This window comes from Coloeus monedula, assembly GCF_965178545.1.
Source record: "Coloeus monedula genome assembly, chromosome: 3".
NCBI classification, from domain to species: Eukaryota; Metazoa; Chordata; class Aves; order Passeriformes; family Corvidae; genus Coloeus; species Coloeus monedula.
The window spans coordinates 114,887,040-114,908,470 of NC_138783.1; the positions used below are offsets into that span (position 1 = coordinate 114,887,040).

Here is a 21,431-nt window from a genome sequence, read left to right on the forward strand (position 1 = left end):
AGCACTACTGCAAGGAGTTTCTGTGCAGGGATCAGGATGCCATCCTTTGAATCAGCTGTTATTGGCTTATGTTTTTCCACCCTCTCTCTTCAGTAGAAAAATCAACCTACTTAAAGCCTCCTTAAACAAAAGAAAAAATTAGAAATGTCTTATTCAATATTTCTCCTCATGTTAAATCAAATTTGAATTTTCCAGAGCTGTACATTAGCTGAATCACTGGCTGCACGCTACTCACTCCATCTGTTTATATGGTTGAGTCACTGCATTACCAGTATTTTAACACGTTACTTGGAAAGAATTGGAAAGATCTGGAGGACAAACTCCCAGAGCTCTGTAAGATAATGTTCCCTTCTCTGTGTTCTGTAGCATCATACTCTACTCATTGCTCCCTTTCTGCTACAAGAAAGATGTTAATTGGAACAAACTGCTATTTTAGGAGTAAAAGCACAGCTTCCACCTAAAAGCTGAAGATCGAGCTGTGATGCAGAAATCCACTGTCACCTCCCTATGTGCCGAGTCTTGCCCTGGGAACTGTGCAAGGAGCTCCATGGTGATGGAACAAACATCTTTCACAACCCAACTTTTTGTTGTATCTTTTTTCCACTTGAGATACAACAACATTTCCACTTGAGATAAAACAACATATACAGGTTACTTGCTGAGGGCAAACTGTCTGCTTTTAACGGTGCCGAAAGCTGAGAGTATCTTAGTGTTCCAAGGTTCTTCAAAAGTGTGCTATATGTAAAAAGAAATTTTTATTTACCTCTGTGTAGAAGGTGGGGAGGGTGGAAGGGGGCAAAAAACAGGTTTGAAAAGCAGAGTCACAAGGACAGAGGTGGAATTGCTGATACACATTTTGTGAAAAATATAAAAAGAGAGTATTTTGTATGAATCTCACCATGGAGGACTATGAATGCATTCATGTTATCCTGGGAGTTGAGAAGCAGAAAGTGAAACCAACTGAAATAAAAGAAAACCAGTGAGACTAGTTTTGCTTTTCAGACCAGGGGTTAGATCCAACTCTCAGAGAAGTCGGTGGAACAATTCCCACCAGCTTGAGCAGGATTTGGATTCAGCAAAGTGAAATGCAGAAAAAATAACCAGGAAGCACTAATGAAAGGTTCTCAAACACTGGTCTACAGAGCACTTTCTTCAGTCCGTAGAGACCTGACTTCCCTCTCCATTACTCATTTACTTCCAGCTGCTTTTATGGGTTTTGGAGCATTATGGGTTTTGGAGCTGCATTTTGGAGTCCTGAAGGACTGCGAGGTGTTGGTAACCAGGAATGAGAATGGCCGGCCAGCAGAGCTGGCGCTTTTGGAGATAGAAGAGGGGAAGGAATTCAACTGCTGGGCAAATAGGGAAGGAATAAAGAAGGGACTATCTGAAGGAGCAGAAGGACATTAAGCTGAAAGGATTAGGTGGCCTTCAGTGAGGATTAGGTGCTTTGCTGCCTAATGCAACTGTCTAGCCAGGTACCTAAGCTCCCAGCACAAAGCAAAAGCAAAGCTGAACCCCACACAGGCGTCTGTGCTGAGCTGAAAGCAAATAGGAAATGCCAAGGGCAGAAGCCTTCCACAAACATCCCCCTTCTCATCTCTGCCAAGGTGGGATTTGTGGAAACTACCACACACCCCTACCCTGGGTGAAGGTAGACAAGCCCGTCTCTGATGGTCCACACTGCAGCACTTGCACCACCTCCTCCAGGCCCACGTCCACACGGACATCCCAGAGCTGACACACATTCCTACCACCACATCTGGCTGAAGCCTAGATCCTTGGAGCAGCCAGGCCTCTGGCCCAGGCTCTGGATCAGCTGATGGGTTACGCTTGGGGCAGCATTCCCATCAATGCTATCAGGCTCTTCCTCAACATGAGGGGCTGCTGTCATCCAAGTACAAGGACCACATCCATTTAGGTTGGAAAAGACCTCCAAGATCATCAAGTTCCACCTTTACAGATCTCTTTCTTGTCAACCAGAGCAAAGTACTGAGTGCCACGTCTAGAGGTTTCTTGAACACCTCCAGGGATGAGGACTCCACCACCTCCCTGGGCAGCCCCTTGCAATACTTGACAAACCTTTCCATAAAGAAATACTTCCTGATGTCCAACCTGAACCTCCCCTGGCACAGCTTGCACCTTTCTCAATCAGAAGTTGCAATCAGACCATCATATTCAATGGCCACTGGCAGACTTCTCCTCCATTAATTCCTTTATTCCCATTTTTGAACAGACTGCAATTCTATAATGCCCTTTTGCCTGCCAATAAGTCTCTTGCGGAGTTAGAATACCCAAGTCAGCCTTTCCTCACAAGAAAGAGGAGATCTAAGAGACTTTCTAGACAGTTTTTCTAAGATTTACTGATAAGAAAACATTCTAGGAAAGAAAGGCTGTGTCAACACCTTGCAGAGCAGTAAGGTACAGCGATCCCCATACTGGCTGTGCATGAAATAGCTTTGGATCTGGAAGCAGCAGAAGAAATACCAGCCTCATGCTGTGCCCAGGTTAGCTGGTGGGCTGGGAGGCAAATTGGCTTGAGACTGAATGCTCTGCTAGCAAGGCAGCGCCGCTTCTGGGATCCAGGCTTGTATCCCTGCCAAGTTCTGCTTCTTCCTCTGAGGAAGACTGGCCCATTCAGCCCTGGGCTGGGGCTGGGCAGCACAGAGATGCTTTGTGCATGACATTCTCCCAAAGCCCTGCAGTGCCTGCAGCTACAGACCCACCTCCTCCATGGACCACCAAACTGGGCAGTGACTTTTCAGCTCTTTTCAGTCCACAACATCCTGTTTATTTCCCAGAGCAGGTGCGGATTCCAAGGGAGAGACTTAAGCCTCCTCCCATAGAAAGGGTGCCTGAAACCCCACAGACCACACAGCCCATACCATCCCTGTAGGGCCTCGTGTGTCAGGGGCCATGCCCATCCAGCACTGGGATTCTTCCTCATCACACACAATATTTATTCATTGACCAGCACAGACAACATGGGAATGCTCTGTAGGGGGATGTTTAGGTTCAATATCAGGAAAAAGCTTTTCACTCAGTGGTTGTGCACTGGAACAGGCTTCTCAGGGCACTGGTCACAGCCCCAAGCCTGACAGAGCTCAAGAAGCCTTTGGACAATGCTTTCAGGACATGGTGGGATTCTTGGAGTCCCAGCTCACAGCTCCAGGCAACAGCCAATGCAGCCCTGGAGAAGAGAGCTGTTAGCAAGTCATTCCCTTATACTCATGTAAGGAATAAGTCACATCAGTAAGACTTGTCTTTTTTACACCTAGTAAGTTAAGTTCATGTAGACTGCATCTCTTTTCTAATAATCTGTATCTTTTCATAGAAACAAAGAGTCCCAGAATGGTTTGGGTTGGAAGGGACCTTAAAGATCCTCTTGTTCAACTCCCCTGCCATGGGCAGGGACACCTTCCACTATCCCAGGTTGCTCCAAGCCCCATCCAGCCTGGCCTTGGACACTTTCAGGGATGGGGCAGCCACAGCTTCTCTGGGGAATCTGTGCCAGGGCCTCGCCACCCTCACAGTAAAGAATTTCTTCCTAATATCCGATCTAAACCTACTGTCTGTCAGTTTGAAGCCATTCCCCCTTGTCCTGTCATTCCAGGACCTTGTAAATAGTTCCTCTCCAGCTCTCTTGTAGGTGTCCTTCAGGTACTGGAAAGCCACAGTTAGGTCACCCAACATATTTTAAAAGCTTTACTGTCATAAATACAGCATTGATCAGGGTCAGACAGAACACACTGGAATCAGCATAGACCTTTCAAAAAGTGCCAGAAACAATACTGCTTCTGGCTTTGTAGCTGTTCATAGAGCAGGACCAGCACTCAGTCCATTTCATGACTAAACCTTGCTCTCCATAAGTAGTTTAAAGCAACAGAAAAGGCAGAGATGAAATCCACTCTTCATCGAGAGGTGACTCTTGCTCTGCTCCCTCCCCATTTCAGGGATTTACAGTTCAGCTGCCTCCAGGGTTTGTTTCCCTCAATTCTACTTTCTGACAACTATCACCAAACCCAGTCAGAATTGTGCTTTTGTTTTGCATTGCCTTCTCCAACTCTCTTCTAAAAATGGTCATGCTTTTGCTTTTCTAGTCACACAGGAATCAAAAAGCTGTTTCAAACCCAGCGTGTTTGTCTCAGCACAACATCCCACGGATAAAACGTGTGCCTACTTTGCATGTCAATCTTCATTACTTTCTTTACTTCAATCAGACACAGGAAAACAATCATGAGACACTCAGCAGATTATTTTTTTCCTCAGTACTTTTTCAGGATGCTGGCATTCCTTTGGCTGCCAAGGAAGATATTCCCTGGCTCCACAGTGTCCATAGGCAGCAAGCAGCCGAGCTCCCATGCTGCACTGTGTGCGACAGACTGCGTTTTTACGGTGAGATTCAATCCTGTCTGCTTTTAGGGACATTCTTTCTTTTTGAAAACTTGGGAACAAAGTTTTACATTATCAAAGGTTTTGTGTTCTGTGTTTTTTTCCCCCAATTAGTGTAACACAAGCTCCATGTAGCCAGAATCTGTGGTGACTATAAATTCCAGCTGCTTCCCTGGTAAGCGCAGTGGTAGGACGCTACTGAGGCAGTTAAACATGGAAAAATGGAAGCTTTCAGAACCTCCATTTTCCTGTCATACCTAGAGCCAGCCTTGCCCCTTTTTCATCCTCCCGTTCCATTTTGTATCACCACCTCCACTGCTGACAGTCCTCTTTTCAATGGGAATATCACAGCTGCAGCCACTGCCAGAATCTCTTGGCAAAGGAGCTGCTCTCTGAGTCAGAGCCTAATGCCATTACAAGGTCTGCAACAGCTGCAGCAGTCAGACATCTGCAAGTCATTTGAACATTTTATGATGAATAAAAACTATCCATTACATAGACCTATACATTATATATTTAACCCTAATACTTATTCAGTTACACTAACAATAACCTTTTCCCTCTGCATGCTGTAAACTTCTTTGGCTTCAGCACATGTTAACAGAGATACTCAGAGCTCCAGTCTGGTGGAGCAGTCCCTGTGTACATATTATCTAACTTTTCTACCTATTTAACCATGAAATGATGGAAAGAAAGAAAGAAAGAAAGTGAATGCAAAGCTATAAAACTCATACCATGCATAAGGAAACCATTTTTATATAATTACATGAGACTGCATACAAACAGAGGATACAAAACAATGAGAAATGCAGAGGAAGAATGAGAACATGGACTCAAAATGTATACGGAAGAGATCTGATTATGATATGCACAGATCTCAGACCCATCCAGATGTCTCCAGCCAGCATCCTGATCCTCAACACTGCAGCCAAGCCATTTGAAATCTAAAAAATCAGGATACCAAAGACAGGGGAGCAAGGCTTATGGAAAAAGAAACTGGAGTTGCAAGTAGTTAAAATCCTTTAGAATAATAATGACAATAAAGAAACATGAATGTGGTTTCATGAAGGAAATATATCCACAGCCACAAATTATGAAGTCAGCCCTCCAGGACATTACATTCCTCATGCAACCTGCTGAGCCCGCTCCACATAAATAGGTGTAAAATACACTCACCGGCTGGGTGACTTCAGGGATGGAGCCCCATATGTGATTCCCTACCACTGAGTCCTCTACATATGTACACTTCACAACACTAAATGCAAACTGGGCAAGACATACCTCTCCCTGAGTTTCACCAGTTTTAGAGTTTTAAAGAGACAAGGCAAAAGTCTGACGTGACAGGAATTACCATAAACTTTCCATGAGATTTATCCAGAGCCATAATTTTCCTAGCAATACATATGCATGTCAATATGATTTGTTCATTTGTATCATTTGCAAACTCTTTGGATTCTCAGAAACACCCCTACTGCTTCCCATTCTCTTTTACTCTGCATTTCACATGGCAGTTTGGTGCCCATCATAACACCAGCATTGCTTTGGAAGCAGAATGAAAATTAACTTCCACTTTGATACCAAGTTAAATGTGTGGATTAATAAACTGGAGAACAGTGTAGATTTAAGTAAGAATCAGCCATTAGAATTGCCTTACAGTTAGAAAAGTGACTTTTAGGAAATGTTTTCTTGAGTTGATCTCCTTCCTCTGTGCAGTCAGAGGCCAAACTGTTTATTTTACTGGCAATCCATCTTTATTGCTTGTGTTGGCTTTAATGTTTCCATTCAGACAATCCACACATTAAATATGAGAAAGGCCTAATATCCTAAAATCCTAATAAGTTTACAAACCATTCATTTAAAGGGGATTCAAAGGGAGTCCAGCAGAGTTCTTTTTTTTTTAAGGGTCAGAAAAACAGGACATTTCAAGGATGAAAACCCACTTTGCCTCTGACAGATGGGACACTTTACTCGACGTGACCAAATCCCTGCCATGAATTTGTGGAGCACCTACCCTCCCACAAAATAAAAAAAAAAAAAAGGAAAAGAAAGGGAAAATCATGGCCCTTCTGATGGCAAAGATAACTCACCCAGCGTGACGTGACGCAATGATGCCTTTCTAAGTCAGCAGCCAGCCAGCTGTCTCCCTGCTGCTGCTCCTGCTTTTCCCATGCTCTGGAGGAGAGGAGCTGGAGCAGCCAGGCCACTTGCACAGCCGCTGTCAAGTCAAAGGGCAAGAGCAAAGCTTAGAATAAACACGTTGTTTTCACCCGCTCGCTTGAAGTGCTGCCAAATCTCTTAACATTAGCACGCATAAATCGGTGAGGATCACGGAGCCCGAGGCCCGAGCAGCAGCTGGAATCTTGTAGCTGTTACCTGGAATCTTAACGTCCGAAAAAACAGCTTCCCCATTCCTCGAGGCTACGTGGAAAATCTCAAAAAACACAATCATAAAACTGCAGCCAACACCAAGGAAAAGAACCCCCAATTATTTCTTTCTTCAGTTCTGTTTTTTTATAGTCATCTCAAATTTGCAGCGATAGAAGCAGAGGGGGGAGAAATGGGGTGTCCTTTTGGAGATCTTTAAAGATGCTGGTTTCCCAAGACTGTGCAGAAGAAAGCAGCCATTGATTCTGGGGATAAATCCTGAAGTTATTCAGAGGGGAGGAAGACTGTGAAGATAAGCAGCTCTGGGCCCAGCAGTAAAAACCAAACAGCAGGAGTTGAGCAGCTGGAGGAAGGATAGACTGGTCGATTTTTCTCAGTCCAATGGTGACCTTCAAGAGGCAGGAGTGGGGCAGAGTAGTGAAGTTCGTTCCCTGAACTCTAAAATACAACAGCTTTGAAATGATTCTTCAGCAAGGACTTGAGAGAAAAAGCTCCTTCTCCACATCCAGCCGCCAAGAGAAAAGGAGTTGAAAAACACCGATTTCTTATGGCTAACGGGAGGGTGATATAGAAGATGGAGTCCATTGACTGGTGTCCAGAGACAACAACCTGGTATGAATTCCAGCACCATTCCACTTCCCAGCAGCTGGATTTCTCACCAGGGTGGATTGCTGGTTTTGGACACCTCCCCATTTTTTCCTGTCTGTTAACAGCCTTCCACTAGTAAGTATTTGGAACAGTTGTAAAGCTTTTTTTTGTATCTCAACGGTCTTGCCATTGCCTGAATGCAGTTTCAAAATTGCTGGCATTTCTGCCCAGCCTATCTGAAGTGTATTTTTGTCACGCTGTTAATAAGCACTGCATCTCGTGGGAGAACCTCAGCTAGCTCAGAGCTCTTAAACGATGTGCGCCCCCGAGACAGAAGTTGTAAGAAAAAGTCTTTCCCATTTTTTACTAGTTTTTATTCTGGGTTGCTCGCTAAATAGATGTGATGTACAAAGAGAAAGTTGGGACCACTAACTCCTCATCTATAAAGCAAGGATGAGAACCTAAGGAATTATGCAACTTGCTGGGCAGCCAGAGGTCTCACAAATGATTCAGTCCAACACCTGAGTCATAAGGACCATCCTTGCTCTCAGTTCCTACATTTCCCTTCTGTATTCTATATTCTGAGTTTCTTTCCAGCTCCCCTCACATTTCTCCCAATCCTCAAACTATAGGATGCAGCTCACTTTTAGGAATACCCCAGGGGAGTTTGGGAAACCTCCATACAGTTTACAATGGCCTTGTCTGGCATGATTTTAAACTAAATAAAAAAAGCATGGGAGGTGCCTTTTGGAAAAGGGGCACCTGGAAATGAGCAATGGAAGCATGGAGGGGTGGTGCTCTCAAATCCCTTTCCAAGCCTCCAGGGAAGAGTAACTCTTGCTCCCTTCTTTGAGACACGACCACGAGCCCTTTGTGTAGCTCAAGGTGTGTTGTGGCTTGCACATTCCCTCTCCCCTGCCAGAAAAATGCTGTCACACATTTTGGAAACCAAGTGTACCCTCATGGCCAAATGGAATAGCAAGAGCACCTCACTATCATGGACAGACATGATACAGAACAGAAAATGAAGCAAAATCTCAACCAACAGAAAAAGAGAGCATAAATAATCTACATTAGCTCATTTTTTTACATTACTGCTGTAGGAACTGTCTGTTTGGGAAGGAGAATTGCTATTTGAACCACATTTCAGACTGGAGTGACAAAAACAACCCCACTAAGAATTTTAGGCATTGATTTTAACTCAGACACATGGCACGGGCTCTGTGAGTGTTAGAAGTTCAAATGCATATAGGCTGTATTCTGTGACGCGACAGATTTACAGAAACGTGTTCCTGTCAATCTGTTTTGCAGTTAAAAGTTTGTAAAGAGGGCAGTAGAGACCAAAATAAATTTTGAGATTTGACCCACTGACTCCACACATTGAGCCAAATTTTTGGGATATTTCATTATAAACACATTTACTTAAACTTATGTCCCTAACTATGCATTAATACAGTCTTTTCTGCCCCTAAACTGCCACATACCCAAGACTTCCAGAGGTGGGTATGAATTTCCAGGTATAATTGAATGTGTGTAGGCAAAAATAAAAAAAGGAGAGCTCAGAAATATTTGTAGATTGTATTAAGAGTGATCCTGAGCTGAACAAGCTGAACACGAAGGATAATATCTAAGCCCTGAAACCATAGACTCATAGAAGAAAGTATTTACAATTCCATTAAATAGAACCACATGAGAGGAGAAGGATGATTTGGAAACTTGGTGGGATATTTTGTTTAAAATCCTAAGAGTTTAATTAATATTACGCAGAGATTAGAGGAGTTTCTCTAAAAGGATAAAATAAAAACAAAACAAGTGAAACTACAGCCCAAAACCACCCTGGTTATGGAGTCAATCACTTGGGTGTTACAGAAGTAACCTGGTCTGAAGGGGACAATAAGGGGGACATTATTGCTACCTTCCACTACCTCCTTGGAGGGTACAGAAAGGACAAAGCCAGGCTTGTCAGAAGAGTCACCCAAGGATCACCGTCAGGAAACAAAGAATTCCAATTTGACAACAGGTAAAGCTTTTTTGTTTGTCTTTTAAAACACAAGGGTGTCCAAATGCTGGAGAAGATGACCAGAGAGCCTGTAGGATCTCCATCCTTGAGTATATTCAGAACTCAACTGGACAAGGCTCAGGGCAACCTGATCTAATTGCAGCTGCTGCAGAGCAGAGGACTGATCTCAGGACTTCCCTTCCAAGGTCAGTTTGCACAATTCTGATGTTATGATGCTACACAGGATACTGGGAGTATGTTTTCTGCTCACTCACTGCACACCAGCCATTGACTGGACCCACCAGGAATTCAAACTGTTTGGAAGACAAGCATTGCACGATAATGGCATCTCTTGTGGTGAGAGAAAGGAGCTGGGGCAGGTTTTTAGGGCTTACTGGATGTGTTCTGATCGTTGAACACTGGAGATGTACTGTGAAAGATCTGTCAGTGCACTCAGTTAATCTCATTTCCCAAATTTGAAAGAAAACTTGAAGAGATCCTCAATAGATTTCAGTTCTTATCATGACTGGAGGCCACAGGAAGCACCAGAAGGACCAAAAAAGTCTTGAACTTGTAATACCTAAGGTGATCACAACAAGCTCTGTTTGCAGTACCACTTCTGTACCTTGGATTAGTGGGTTTCCAGTGGCCGTCCAGAACCTTCTGGGCTCAAAATTAGAGATCTAAGTGTGAGAAAATTTTGAAAAGCAATTTTCTTAGCAGTTTGCTACACTTTAAAAAAAAAAGACATAAAGTTTAAAAACCATTCCCTTTGACAAAGAAAGTGGTTGCTTCATCTTTTCAGTGAGAGGTTAATTAATTCCACTTTCCAGATCTTCTTGTACTCCCCCAGTAATGCAATTTGCATTGAAAACCCCACTTCTGAAGTCTATGCTGGATCTGAACAGCTGGTTTTCACAGTAACTAAGCTGAGACTTAATTTCTTTCACATTTGAGGTTTTCCAGGAATTATGTTAGTATCCTGGATTATACATTCTTCCAAACAAGGTCCCTGACTTACCTGGCAAGTACCTAGCACAGCAAGACAAAGTTACTAACGTTACAGAATTTGAGTATATCGTGTTGCATCCTGCTTGAAATTTAAATGTTAGCATATGACTCAAACACAGCAACATCTGATAATAGCCAAGGACAAAAAAATGAAGCCTTTTTCATAGAGGTCCAGGAAGACACCACAGTGGGAAGAAGCCTTGGTGCCTTCCTTGCATTATCTGCCCTTTCCAGAGCAGACTGGTTCACTGAGCAGGGCAAACCTAAGCCTGGCACCACAAGTTTTGAAGTTATTTGACTTCCAGCTTCATTTCAGAGGTGTGGAAGGCTCACCAGAAGACACCAAGGCAGAATTACATGGATAGAAAAGGCATCCACCACTAATTTTTGCTGTGATCATGAAACAAGGGTAGCAAAATGCCCATCCCAGGACCAGATTAGAACCTTAGTTAGAAATGCAGCTGACCAGAGGGTGGGAGTTGACTGAAAGCAAGACACATTTCTACCTCAACCCACTCCTCCTGGGCTGATTCAGTCCCTGTTTAGAACACCAGCCCTCCTGAGAAATAAAAAGGGCACGAGGTGAGCAAGTCTGACTCCCAGCAGCCACCAGTGACAGCTACCGTGGGTAAGCTGAGTAAATACACATTTCACTTTTACTGCTTAGAGTCTGACAATTTGCAGCCTCCTTCTGTAATCACAGAGCAGCTCAGAGCACAGTTCAGCACCAGTGCAGCTCTTGAGCTGTGAGGCTCAGGTTACTCCGTGGAGTCTCAGGTAATAACAAATCACAGCAGCTTTACTGGGGCCCTCCTGTGGGCCCTTCATAAAGGAAGACCCCGATTCTTTCATGTTTTTAATGTTAGCAGCAAATTTCTCTCCCTTTTACAAGTACAGTGTACATGGGACCATTGGTGTCTCTGAGTGACTTTCTGCTCTTTATTCCTCAGCACGTGGATTTATACATTAACAGATTTCTAAATTTCAGTTGGAGGCACCAACATGCTCTTTATTTTTTACAGGACAATAAAATTGCTTGCCAGGGGTTTCTGACTTAAAATTCTACACAGCGAATTGATGTAGGCCTCTTGATCCTTCTTACCACATTTTTGCCAAGCTAGAGTATAAAATATCTGCTCTACTAATTGCACCCAGGGATTCACATCCAATATCCAGATAGACTCCTAAAGCTGACTCTGTTTTCCCTTTGATCTTTCCTGGTCTGTTGCTTGAAAGAATACAGACAGGTGATGGAAAATGCTGGAGTTATTGCAAGAACTGCTTAAAGGCCAATTAACTCCAAAAAGCCCCAAAATGAACAAGAAGCCAAAATGGAACTAAACCCACAACAGCTGGCGGCCATCAAGGCCATTTTCCCAGAAGGCAGAAGACTGTTACTAATAGGATGGAAATACAGAATTTACTGAGACCAACTGTAACTGCTGATAACGTGTGTTGAGAAGTGCCTCATGGCTCATTTTCTGCAGAGCAAGACTGAGGACGGACAGCAATTTTAACTTTTAGTGGGGGGAAAAAAGAAGTGGGAAATGAAACATACTCCCAGCAATTAGTACCAGGAGCTGGTTTTACCCTTATGATATTTTCGTCACATTTAAAAATAACATTCAAATGTTTCTATCCATTGAAATAGGTTTTTGTCCTCAGAGTTTAATCAACACAGTAAAGCCCATTAGGAAGTGCCCGCCGAGATTCTCTTACATTTAAAATTATTTCAATTACTGCAGAACCTGGATGCTGGAGCCCCCCAACAGATGATTAAATGAAGTTGTATGTTCTGTTCTCCCTTTACAAGAGCAGAGGTTTTGAGATGTTTCAATCACATTACATAAACCTGCATTCCTCCACTAACACAAAACATTCACTCTTGCCACAGGAGACAAATACTTCTTGTGCTGCTCCCAGCCAATGATTTTAACTCCCAAATCCAGAATAAACAGAACCTCTTCAGAGCTGGGAACATGTTTGTGTGCAAGGAGCACAACCCACTACAGTACAGTGACACCACCACCAAATTAAACCATGGCTCATACTCCACAGGCAGTTGAATCCCGAGGGATTCTTTGACATGGTCCTGTAAGAATGATCAGTATCAAAAGTTGGGAGACACTGAAAAGTGAGGACTTTTTTACACTATCACCAAATAATATATATGGAGAGGTAGAAAATACATTTTTATTCAGTGATGATTCATTTGCAGTTCACTCATAAAAGCCAAGAAGTGAGGGACCCCAAGAGCCAGGAAGGACTGTTCAAAAGCCCAAGTTATTATGCCTTTATTATTTATTATCTGATTTAAATTATACAGATGAAGCAACAGTGCTAAACAGAACAATTCATCATCTTGCCTGGGTGTTTGTTATAAATGTGGTTCTTTCAGTGCCTTGGTGATGGTCTTCCAGAGGATGGCTGAGGCTGCCTGTACTTTGAGAGGACAGTGATATAATCATGAAAGGTGTAAGTGTGATATTCGTGGTGCTGCAGGTTCTTATAGGTGGAATTGTCAAACTCCTCTTGAGCAGGTGCTGTGGTCTCTGTGAAAACAAACAGTAACTGGTGACTATGAGGATGCTACACCAGAGGACAATGTTTTTAAGCACTGAGTCAGCCTTCATAACTGTCAGATCCCTCATCCAGTCAACATTTGAAAGAGAAAAGTCAGCAACTACAACAAAAGGAGAAGTTTCCTAAGCCCAGCTGGTGCCTCGTCTGGCCCTGAAGCAGCGCATTACTGTGCAGTGGGGAACAGGGATCAGTACAAGGCATCTCATACAGTGCAGGTTTTAAACCCAAACTACCACCTAATGCTGGGGGTGCACAGGGCAGAACATTCCATTTCTCTTTGCAAGACATATGTCTGCATTTCCTGGCTTTCTCATAGCTGCCTTGGTTTTCATTCCAGCCAGAACAGTAGGTGACATTCTTAGCAAACCAGGAGGAGCAAAGGAGCAGTACAAATGATGTATCATCCTGTCAGACCATGAGATACAGCTATTAGAGCTACTTTACAGATTGAATTTTTGCCATGGGGAGAAGTGATGGAATTAGCAAGATCTCCACAATTTAATTTCAAATGTGGTGATACCAAGCAGTAATATATCGAGAGCCTTTGATGCAAATTTCTTTTTTTTGTAAATATAATCTTCTAAACTTTGTATTAGCTCTACTCCAAAAAGAATAACCCAATAAAGTTATTTAGAACTCTTTACTTCATGTTAAAGCCAACATTAATTCTTATGCTTTTAGAATATTATGCAAATCTAGGCAGTGTAATTTACATAAAAGGTTCCCATTACAGGCTGATTTTACAACAAAGGAAATGGCAAGAAATAAAACTTTACTCCTAATATTAATTTATTCTTGTATACCCAGAGTTTTAACAATAGAAGAAGACACACAGTGTAGTGAAAAGCTTTGTCATATAACTTTGTATGTGGTGGTTCAGGATAAACTGTATTAAGCCCTTTTTGTAATAGGTGCACCTACAATAAAAACACAAGAACTGCAACACCAGGATTTCCCTTTACTTATGACATAATAACTGCAGTGTGAAGCTATCAGATTAAGAGAAATATCCATAGCATTTAGCAAGGCTTGCTTATAAACCTCAAGGTAGTAAGTCATGGTTTCAGCAAAGCAGGACAGGAAATATCCCTGTGCCTACTGCTCCGTTCCTCCTGACACAGCTCATAGGAGACAACACTACAGAAAGAAGAGCCAGATGATGCTCTTTGCTCCCAAGAGCCCCAAGAACAGCCAAGTGGAGGCAAGAGTACACTCAACCTGCAAGAGACAGTTGTTTCAAATTTGGAGACAGATGTGCAAGAAGGAAAGCAGATGGAGACTCATTTTTCCTGCACAAATACACTGCACTTGGCTTCTCGAAGGAAAAATTTATTCCTGACTTCATCCTCCCCACCCTTCATCCTTCATCTCTGCTTTGTCTCTTAAAGAGCAAGCACTTCATGGGATGTTCTTCCAAAATGAATCACAGGCCTGTTTCTGAGTTAGCAGCTACAACTTTGCTCCTCACTCAGCAGTTCAAGTCAGCAGGTTTTGCTGACTGCTCTACAAAGGGATGATATCACCTGAATATCCAGGTTTGTACTGAGAAAAATTCCTTTTACATCTTCTGTGTGGCTGCTGCAGAGTTTGCAGACAAAAGGGCATGGGGCAGGACAGAAGTAGGAATTACAGGTGGTACAGGCAGATCTGAATGTCAAACAAGGAAAAGCAGTGGCTGTTCTCAAAGAAGGAAGAGAGAACAAGATACATCTGGAGACACCAGACAAAAATAATGTTTGAGCATCTAGAACTCCACTGTGGATGAATGGTGAGAAAAGCATCATTCGTAGATAAAAAAATAGCCCATCCCAAATTTTTGTTATTTTTTAAAGAAAGCTTATGCTGTTGACTGCAAGAAGGAACAAGCAAATCAAAATTATCACTTGCAAACAGTGAAGTGCAGAATCATTTAGGATGGAAAAGATCTCCAAGATCATCGAGTCCACCCTTGGCTGATCACCACCTTGTCAACTGGACCACAGCACAGAGTGCCACTTCCAGTCATTTGAGTTGCCATCAGGGAAGAAGGCAAGGAAACAGACGAAATTATGAGCCAACCAACCCCTCACACAGAAGGCAGGTCTTTTACTCAGCACCATCCTGGAAGCTGACATACTAATGCAACTGTTTTGTCACTTAACCTGGTCAGACACTTCAGAGTCGCAGAATGGTTGAGGTTGGAAGACACCTCTGTAGGTCAGCTGCTCCAACCCCAAATGATCAGGCAGGGTCAGCTACAGCAGGAGGCCCAGGACCCTGTCCAGACAGCTTTTGAGTGTCTCCAAGGATGGAGACTCCACCACACCTCTCTGTGCAACCTGTGCAGTGCTCCATCACTCACAGTAAAAAAAAAGAGCTCACTGATGTTGAGGCAAAACCCTGTGTTTCAGTTTGTACCCACTGCTTCTTGTCCCATCACTGTGTACCACTAAAAAGCATTACCTCTGTCTTCTCTGCACTCTCCTTCTGTTTATTTCCACACATTGATGATGTTCTGTCTGAACCTTCTCTTTTCTGGGCTGAACAGTCCCAGCTCTCTCAGCCTTTCTTCACAGGAAACTCCAGTCCCTCCAACATTTCAGTGGCACTTTGCTGGATGCTGTCCAGCAGCCCCACATCTCCCTTGCACTGGGGAGCCCCAAACTGAACACTGCACCCTGGGTGCACCTCAGCAGGGGAGGAACTGCAGCTCCCTCAGCCTGCTCCTCCCAAGTAACCCTCAGTGGCCTTTGCTTCGAGGGTACATTGCTGGCTCACGTTCCATTTGCTGTTCCCTTGGCCCCCAGGGCCTCTCCTGAAGGATGATATCCAAACATGCTGCTTTTACTTCCAAGCAGGCAAATTCTTTAATTCAGAGTAGCAACGAGAAGAGGGGTCTCAAGAATGGCAGATTTATACTGCCTAAGATGAAAGGCAGAATCATGACAGATCAGGCCAGAGGGACATCTGCTACCAAGATACACAAAATGAGATCAGCAGGCAATTAAGAGGATGGCAGTAAATAAGAAGGGGAAGTCAGATAGGGAAGCACAGCCAAGGAGATGATTACATGATGCATGATGGTCTTCCCTGAAAACACCACAGTCTCCTCCACAGCTCACTACAAAACTGACTCACTACTTCCACATGAGTTACTTGCCTTCCAGTCTCAGAATCAACACCACCTGTTTCTGGCATTGCACTATGAATTCTCAAAGTCTACTGAAATCTGAAACACTGATAGACTGAAAAAAACCCATCAAAACCCCAAAAAAATCCAAAACAAAACCAGAAAGAGAGCAGGGTTTAAGCAACAATGAGATGGCATCAAATTTGACTCATGAGAATGGCAGCTACCAAATCCTTCCGAGAAAAGAGAAGAATGAAAACAAGTGTTGTCATATAAAACCCATGATTTTGCTCACAGTGGAAGCAATCTTGTTTCCATTTTATAAGTAACTGCTTTATGAAACTATAAATAGAGAAATGAAACCGCTTCCTTTCACAGCATAGCTGGAGACTGAGTATTACTGACAGCTTAAAACAATTAGCAATGAACAACAATTTATCTTCCAGAGAGTCACTGCCACTCTGTCAGCTTCAGTAGAAAGATCAGAGAAGATGTGGAAACCCTTTAAAAAAGTCAAACCCTAGCCCAGATGAATCAATGAAGTTCAAACAATTTAAAGTTGTACCCTCTATCGTGCTGCTTTCTCCAGCCTGGACTCCTGCTTCCTGCGTGGTCTCCTCCTTTGCCGTGGTGCCCATCACCAACGCTGTGCTTCCAGAAGTCTCTTCCACTTTAGGAGCAGTTACTTCTTTTGCTTCCAACTCCTGTGCCTCCTTCACCTTTTCTTTCTCTCCTCTGGATACCAGTTTTTGCTTTTTGTCTTCCTGAGTCACTGCTGAGGCTTTCAGTTGAATAGCTGCTACCTGCGTTCCAATGGCCTTTTCCTCCACAGGATCAGATTTACGAGTGACATTGGTCAGATCCAGACTTTTCACCACGTGTGGTTCTACGGCTGACTTCTGCTCTTTTGGAGTGGATTTTACTTTGGGGTCTCTTGCTTTGGATTTTGATGTTTCCTGGCTGACTGATGTTTTAGAGAATTTGACCTGCTTTACAGGAGACACATTAATTTCTGGTTTGCGTGGCAGCTTCTTAATTCCATATTCTTTGAGGGATTTCTGGGACAATTTCTCTTTTGCCAGCATTGATGCCTTTACTGCTATGTTCTCAGAAAAGATGGGATCTCGCCTGGGAAACTCAACTTTAGTTTTAATGGGAACTTCTGAATCATCAATATTTTCATCTTCAGAATCTGAGCTAGAATCTGACTCTGAGCTGGATGAAGATGAAGTTTGTTCCTCAACTAACTCTTTCCTAAGGCCTCCTCCTCTTGCAGGTGTAGTGAGTTTTTCCTCCTCATGGGAGGAAACAACTCCTCGCTGAGGAAATGCAACCACAGTTTTTCTTGATATGGACATCCTCGTGTCTTCAGCAGGTTTTGCAGCTTCCTTGAGGCTGGTACTAGATATGCTCTCCCCTTTGTCTGCAGACAGCAGGAGAGAGCTAGAAGACAACATTTTACGAAATTCAGCTGGTGCCTTCCTGGCAAGCAGCTTGGTGCTTCCCTGTGGTGCCACTACATCTAGGAAACGGCATAAAGAGGATTATCATCATTGTATCTGACATTGCTGTTACTGATCTCAGTCACACAGTTTTAACTTTCAGAGATAAACTGGTACAAAAATACATTGAAGGAATTATAATGCTAAACACAGGCACTGCAAAGCAATAAGTTTTAAGACTTTTTAAGTTAAAGGAACTGGAGTTCTAGTAGCATGTAACAGTTTTTGCTGCTGCAATGCCAAAATTCAAGAGATAAATCCTTACGTTCCTCGCTTTGCCAGACTCCTCCAAGAGCTGGTTTTCCCTGTGCTTCAACTCTGCATCACTGGAAACGGTTTGCAGACACTTCCCTATCTCAGGTGAGCATTAGGATGGCTCGTTAGCCAAGCTCTTCAAATGCTGCTGCAGAGACAACACTTGTCTGTGAACAAGCCAGCAAAGCAGACAAAGTAAAGAGACACAGCCACAGCTGCTTGCAAGAGTTATCCTGGAAGCAGAAGGGAGGGATGACTCCCAAAAGGCAAAGCTGCGGAGTAAGAGATACCTGAGGCCATCCATGAAGGTATTACTTGTTCATTACTTGTTCTTTGCCCACATGACCTCTGCCAGCTGAGGTGTGCCCCTACAGCCCAACACTATTTCCCCAAGACCTCATCTCCCCCAGTCTTCACTTCCTATTTCTGGTTTGAGACCTCTTTGTTAAAGAAGTCTTAGAAGATCTCCTGATGCTTCATGTTTGCTTCTGTCTCTGTTTTTTCTCCTCGTGGATACCTGCATTAAGCTAAACTCTCCAGACAAGGAACGAACAGTTGAAGGAGAAGGTAGCAATTTTCAGGTCCTTTCAGAGAGTACATAATACCCCGTGGATGCTTATTATCATCCTCAAGAGGCTGAGCAACAGCAAATACTGTTGTGGTTAGAAAAAAACAGGAGGTCAAGGATGGGGAGCACATTAAGAAGATTTACCATGGCTGAAACTGGCTATAGCAAAACCAACTCCATTACAAATTGCACCACTTCCAACCAGCAGCAAAATTCACCAGATTTCCAGCCCATTATGCAGATTTATCTGCAGAATTTGGAAATCCAGACCTACTTTGTAAGACTATAAACTAAATGCAGTTTTCCCCTCATTAGCCTTTTACAGTAATACCCTGTATGATGAAAACACCACAGAAGAGACAAGCACATGAAAATAAAAGCAAATTACTTTAGAAAGAAATGCAGAGTTTTTATCATAACAAAATACAATGAAAAGAAGTATCGAGTTTACAGGTAGTATTTTGAGTAATTTCAAGCACATACTTCTCTCTGCCAGATGGAAGGTGCAGGATGGGAAGGAAGGGCAGGGGAAGGCAGGAGGATGGGCAGCCACCTTTGGAAGAGGTCTGACTCCCTGACCCAGCGAAACAGCAGCCTGGAGAGACTAACACACGAGGAAGCATCACTCAGGATGGAAGAGTTCTTCAGAGAAGCATAAAGGAGGTCAAACTAACACAAGAATGGCCAAAGGGAGGACAGGCAAGGGAAAGCTGAGCAAAACCTGAAGAAGTATTAATGCTGCGACATCCTAAGAAACCAAGAAAGCAGGTAAAATTCAACTTGACCATTAGTTACTGGAATAGTACTTTAAACAGTTAAGTTTGGATAAGTGGAAAAGACAGACTTTATGATTAAAAGCTGAAACACCCAATATGACTGATACACTTTAATTAGGGTATTTCAAACTTTGCACCAGCTACTCTGTACCTGTATCACTTTGCTCAAAGAACACCACATCCGTATCAGTCACAGGAATATCATTCCCAGATGTGTTCTTCCTGATGCTTGGAACATCAGCATCATTCCCAGAATGTGTTTAAAACCTGTTCACACTCAGGTGACAGGCAGAAATTACAGGTCTATTTCCCATCACTGACTCTGTATGTAAACATGACTATTTTATCAAAGCAAGGAAAATTGCACATCCTGTTCCAGCCAGAATCTGGCAAAGGCAGCTGCATCCTATACATCTTAATTAACCTGGAGTGTTTGCAGGGGAAGCAGCTGGCTGGGAGAGCTGGCCCAAGAGGTCTCCTGACACAAATCAGAGCTGCAGGACAGTGAATCCAGAAACTGATACTAAAGTACATCTGAAATACACCTAATGCAAAAAAATAAATTGTAATAAAAAGCAATTTGCTGTTCAATTAATCTATGCAGTGAAGGCTTTCTTAATGGAACAGCCAGGCTTTTATTTGCTTTGGCATTTAGGAAGGTGCCAGAACTCTGCATTCAACTACACTTTCAGTGATCTTTTCAACAGCAGTCAACAAGTCTGATCACTCCTACATGTGGTTCCATGGAGCTTTCCTGTTCCAGCACCTGGATCTCTAATTTGGGACAGGAAACCTCACTGAACCACTGAGCCTCCATTTATATAAATAAGGCATCAGTGTTTGAAATCTGTATTCCTGCTCCGACTTTGGTCAGGGACAAAACGGTTTCAAATACTCCTCAATGTGGGATGGAGGGCAGCACCCACAACAAGGTTCAGGCTTGCAAACCTCTGGGGCAAGAAGCATTATAACCAAATTTAACCCAGGAAGGACATGGCAGCTTCTTACACTGTTGTCTGGAGCTGCTATTTGGGATACTTGGACCTTGGAAGTCTTTCTCTAAATCTTTCTAATTTTTAATCCTGGTAACACAAACATTTTGAAGGACAAGGGCAATCATCTAAAGTTAAAAACTAGGTTTTACACCTCCTAAAAACACTTCCAGGGATGGGGCATCCACAGCTTCTCCAGGCAAGCTGTGCCAGGGCCTCACCACCCTCACAGTAAACAATTTTTTCCTGCTATCTAATCTAACCCTATTTTCTTTCAGTTTTAAGCCATTCCCCTTCGTACACGCTGAACAGTCTGACACTGTCCCATCCAGCCTGGCCTTGAGTATTAAAGTGAAGGTAAACAGGGAAGAAGTGACAAGCTTATAAATATACAACTACATAGGTGTGTGTCTATGTATATGGCCTATAAATATATTCCACGCAGCCAGGCCTTTACTTTTATTACTACACGGTACATTTTACCAGAAACCCTCGTTTACATGGCGATGACCTTTCAGTCCTTGGTTTTTCCCAGCTTATGCAGCGCCTCTTCCGAGGCGTGACCCTCCTCCAGCTTTCCTCACCCATTCCTTTTATTGACACCCCGATACCTCTCACTATCTAACCACCCTCTTACTCTTTGGCGGCGCCGTCCCGGTGCCCACCGGCTTCGTGCAGAGACCCCGCGCCTCCAGCAGCAACACCTGCAGGGTACAACGTCACGAGTTAAGAAAGCGGGAGGGAATGCCGACAGCTGAGGGAGTTAGGGGGTACGGGAATCGCCCCGAGCAGCCCCTTTACCTCGCGGGTCACGCCCCGCCCGCCGCCCCTCAGCAGCGCTGCCGCCGCCGCCATCTTGCTCGGAGCCCTCACGGCGCCCCCGGTGGGCGGTGTCAGCGCGGGGCGGTGTCAGCGCGGGGCGGTGTCGGCGCGGGGCGGTGTCGGTGTCAGCGCGGGGCGGTGTCAGCGCGGGGCGGTGTCAGCGCGGGGCGGTATCGGCGCGGGGCGGTGTCGGCGCGGGGCGGTGTCGGCGCGGGGCGGTGTCGGCGCGGGGCGGTGTCAGCGCGGAGCCGGCGCGGGGCGGTGTCAGCGTGGGGCGGTGTCAGCGCGGGGCGGTGTCAGCGCGGGGCGGTGCCGGCGCGGAGCCGGCGCGGGGCGGTGTCGGTGTCAGCGCGGGGCGGTATCAGCGCGGAGCCGGCGCGGGGCGGTGCCGGCGCGGGGCGGTGTCGGTGCCGGCGCGGGGCGGTGTCGGCGCGGGGCGGTGTCGGTGTCGG

General features: G+C 44.2%; 1 protein-coding gene across 1 annotated transcript; it reads right to left on the reverse strand.

Moving 5' to 3' along the window:
* Positions 1 to 12,650: 12,650 nt before the first annotated feature.
* Positions 12,651 to 21,012, reverse strand: NDUFV3 (NADH:ubiquinone oxidoreductase subunit V3; the record flags this gene model as incomplete). Its single annotated transcript, XM_082277855.1, has 4 exons — positions 12,651 to 12,924; positions 16,630 to 17,586; positions 18,873 to 18,993; positions 20,959 to 21,012. 4 exons carry the CDS (start codon positions 21,010 to 21,012, stop codon positions 12,767 to 12,769), a joined length of 1,290 nt encoding a protein of 429 aa, XP_082133981.1. The 3' UTR covers positions 12,651 to 12,766.
* Between the last annotated feature and the right edge of the window lie 419 nt (positions 21,013 to 21,431).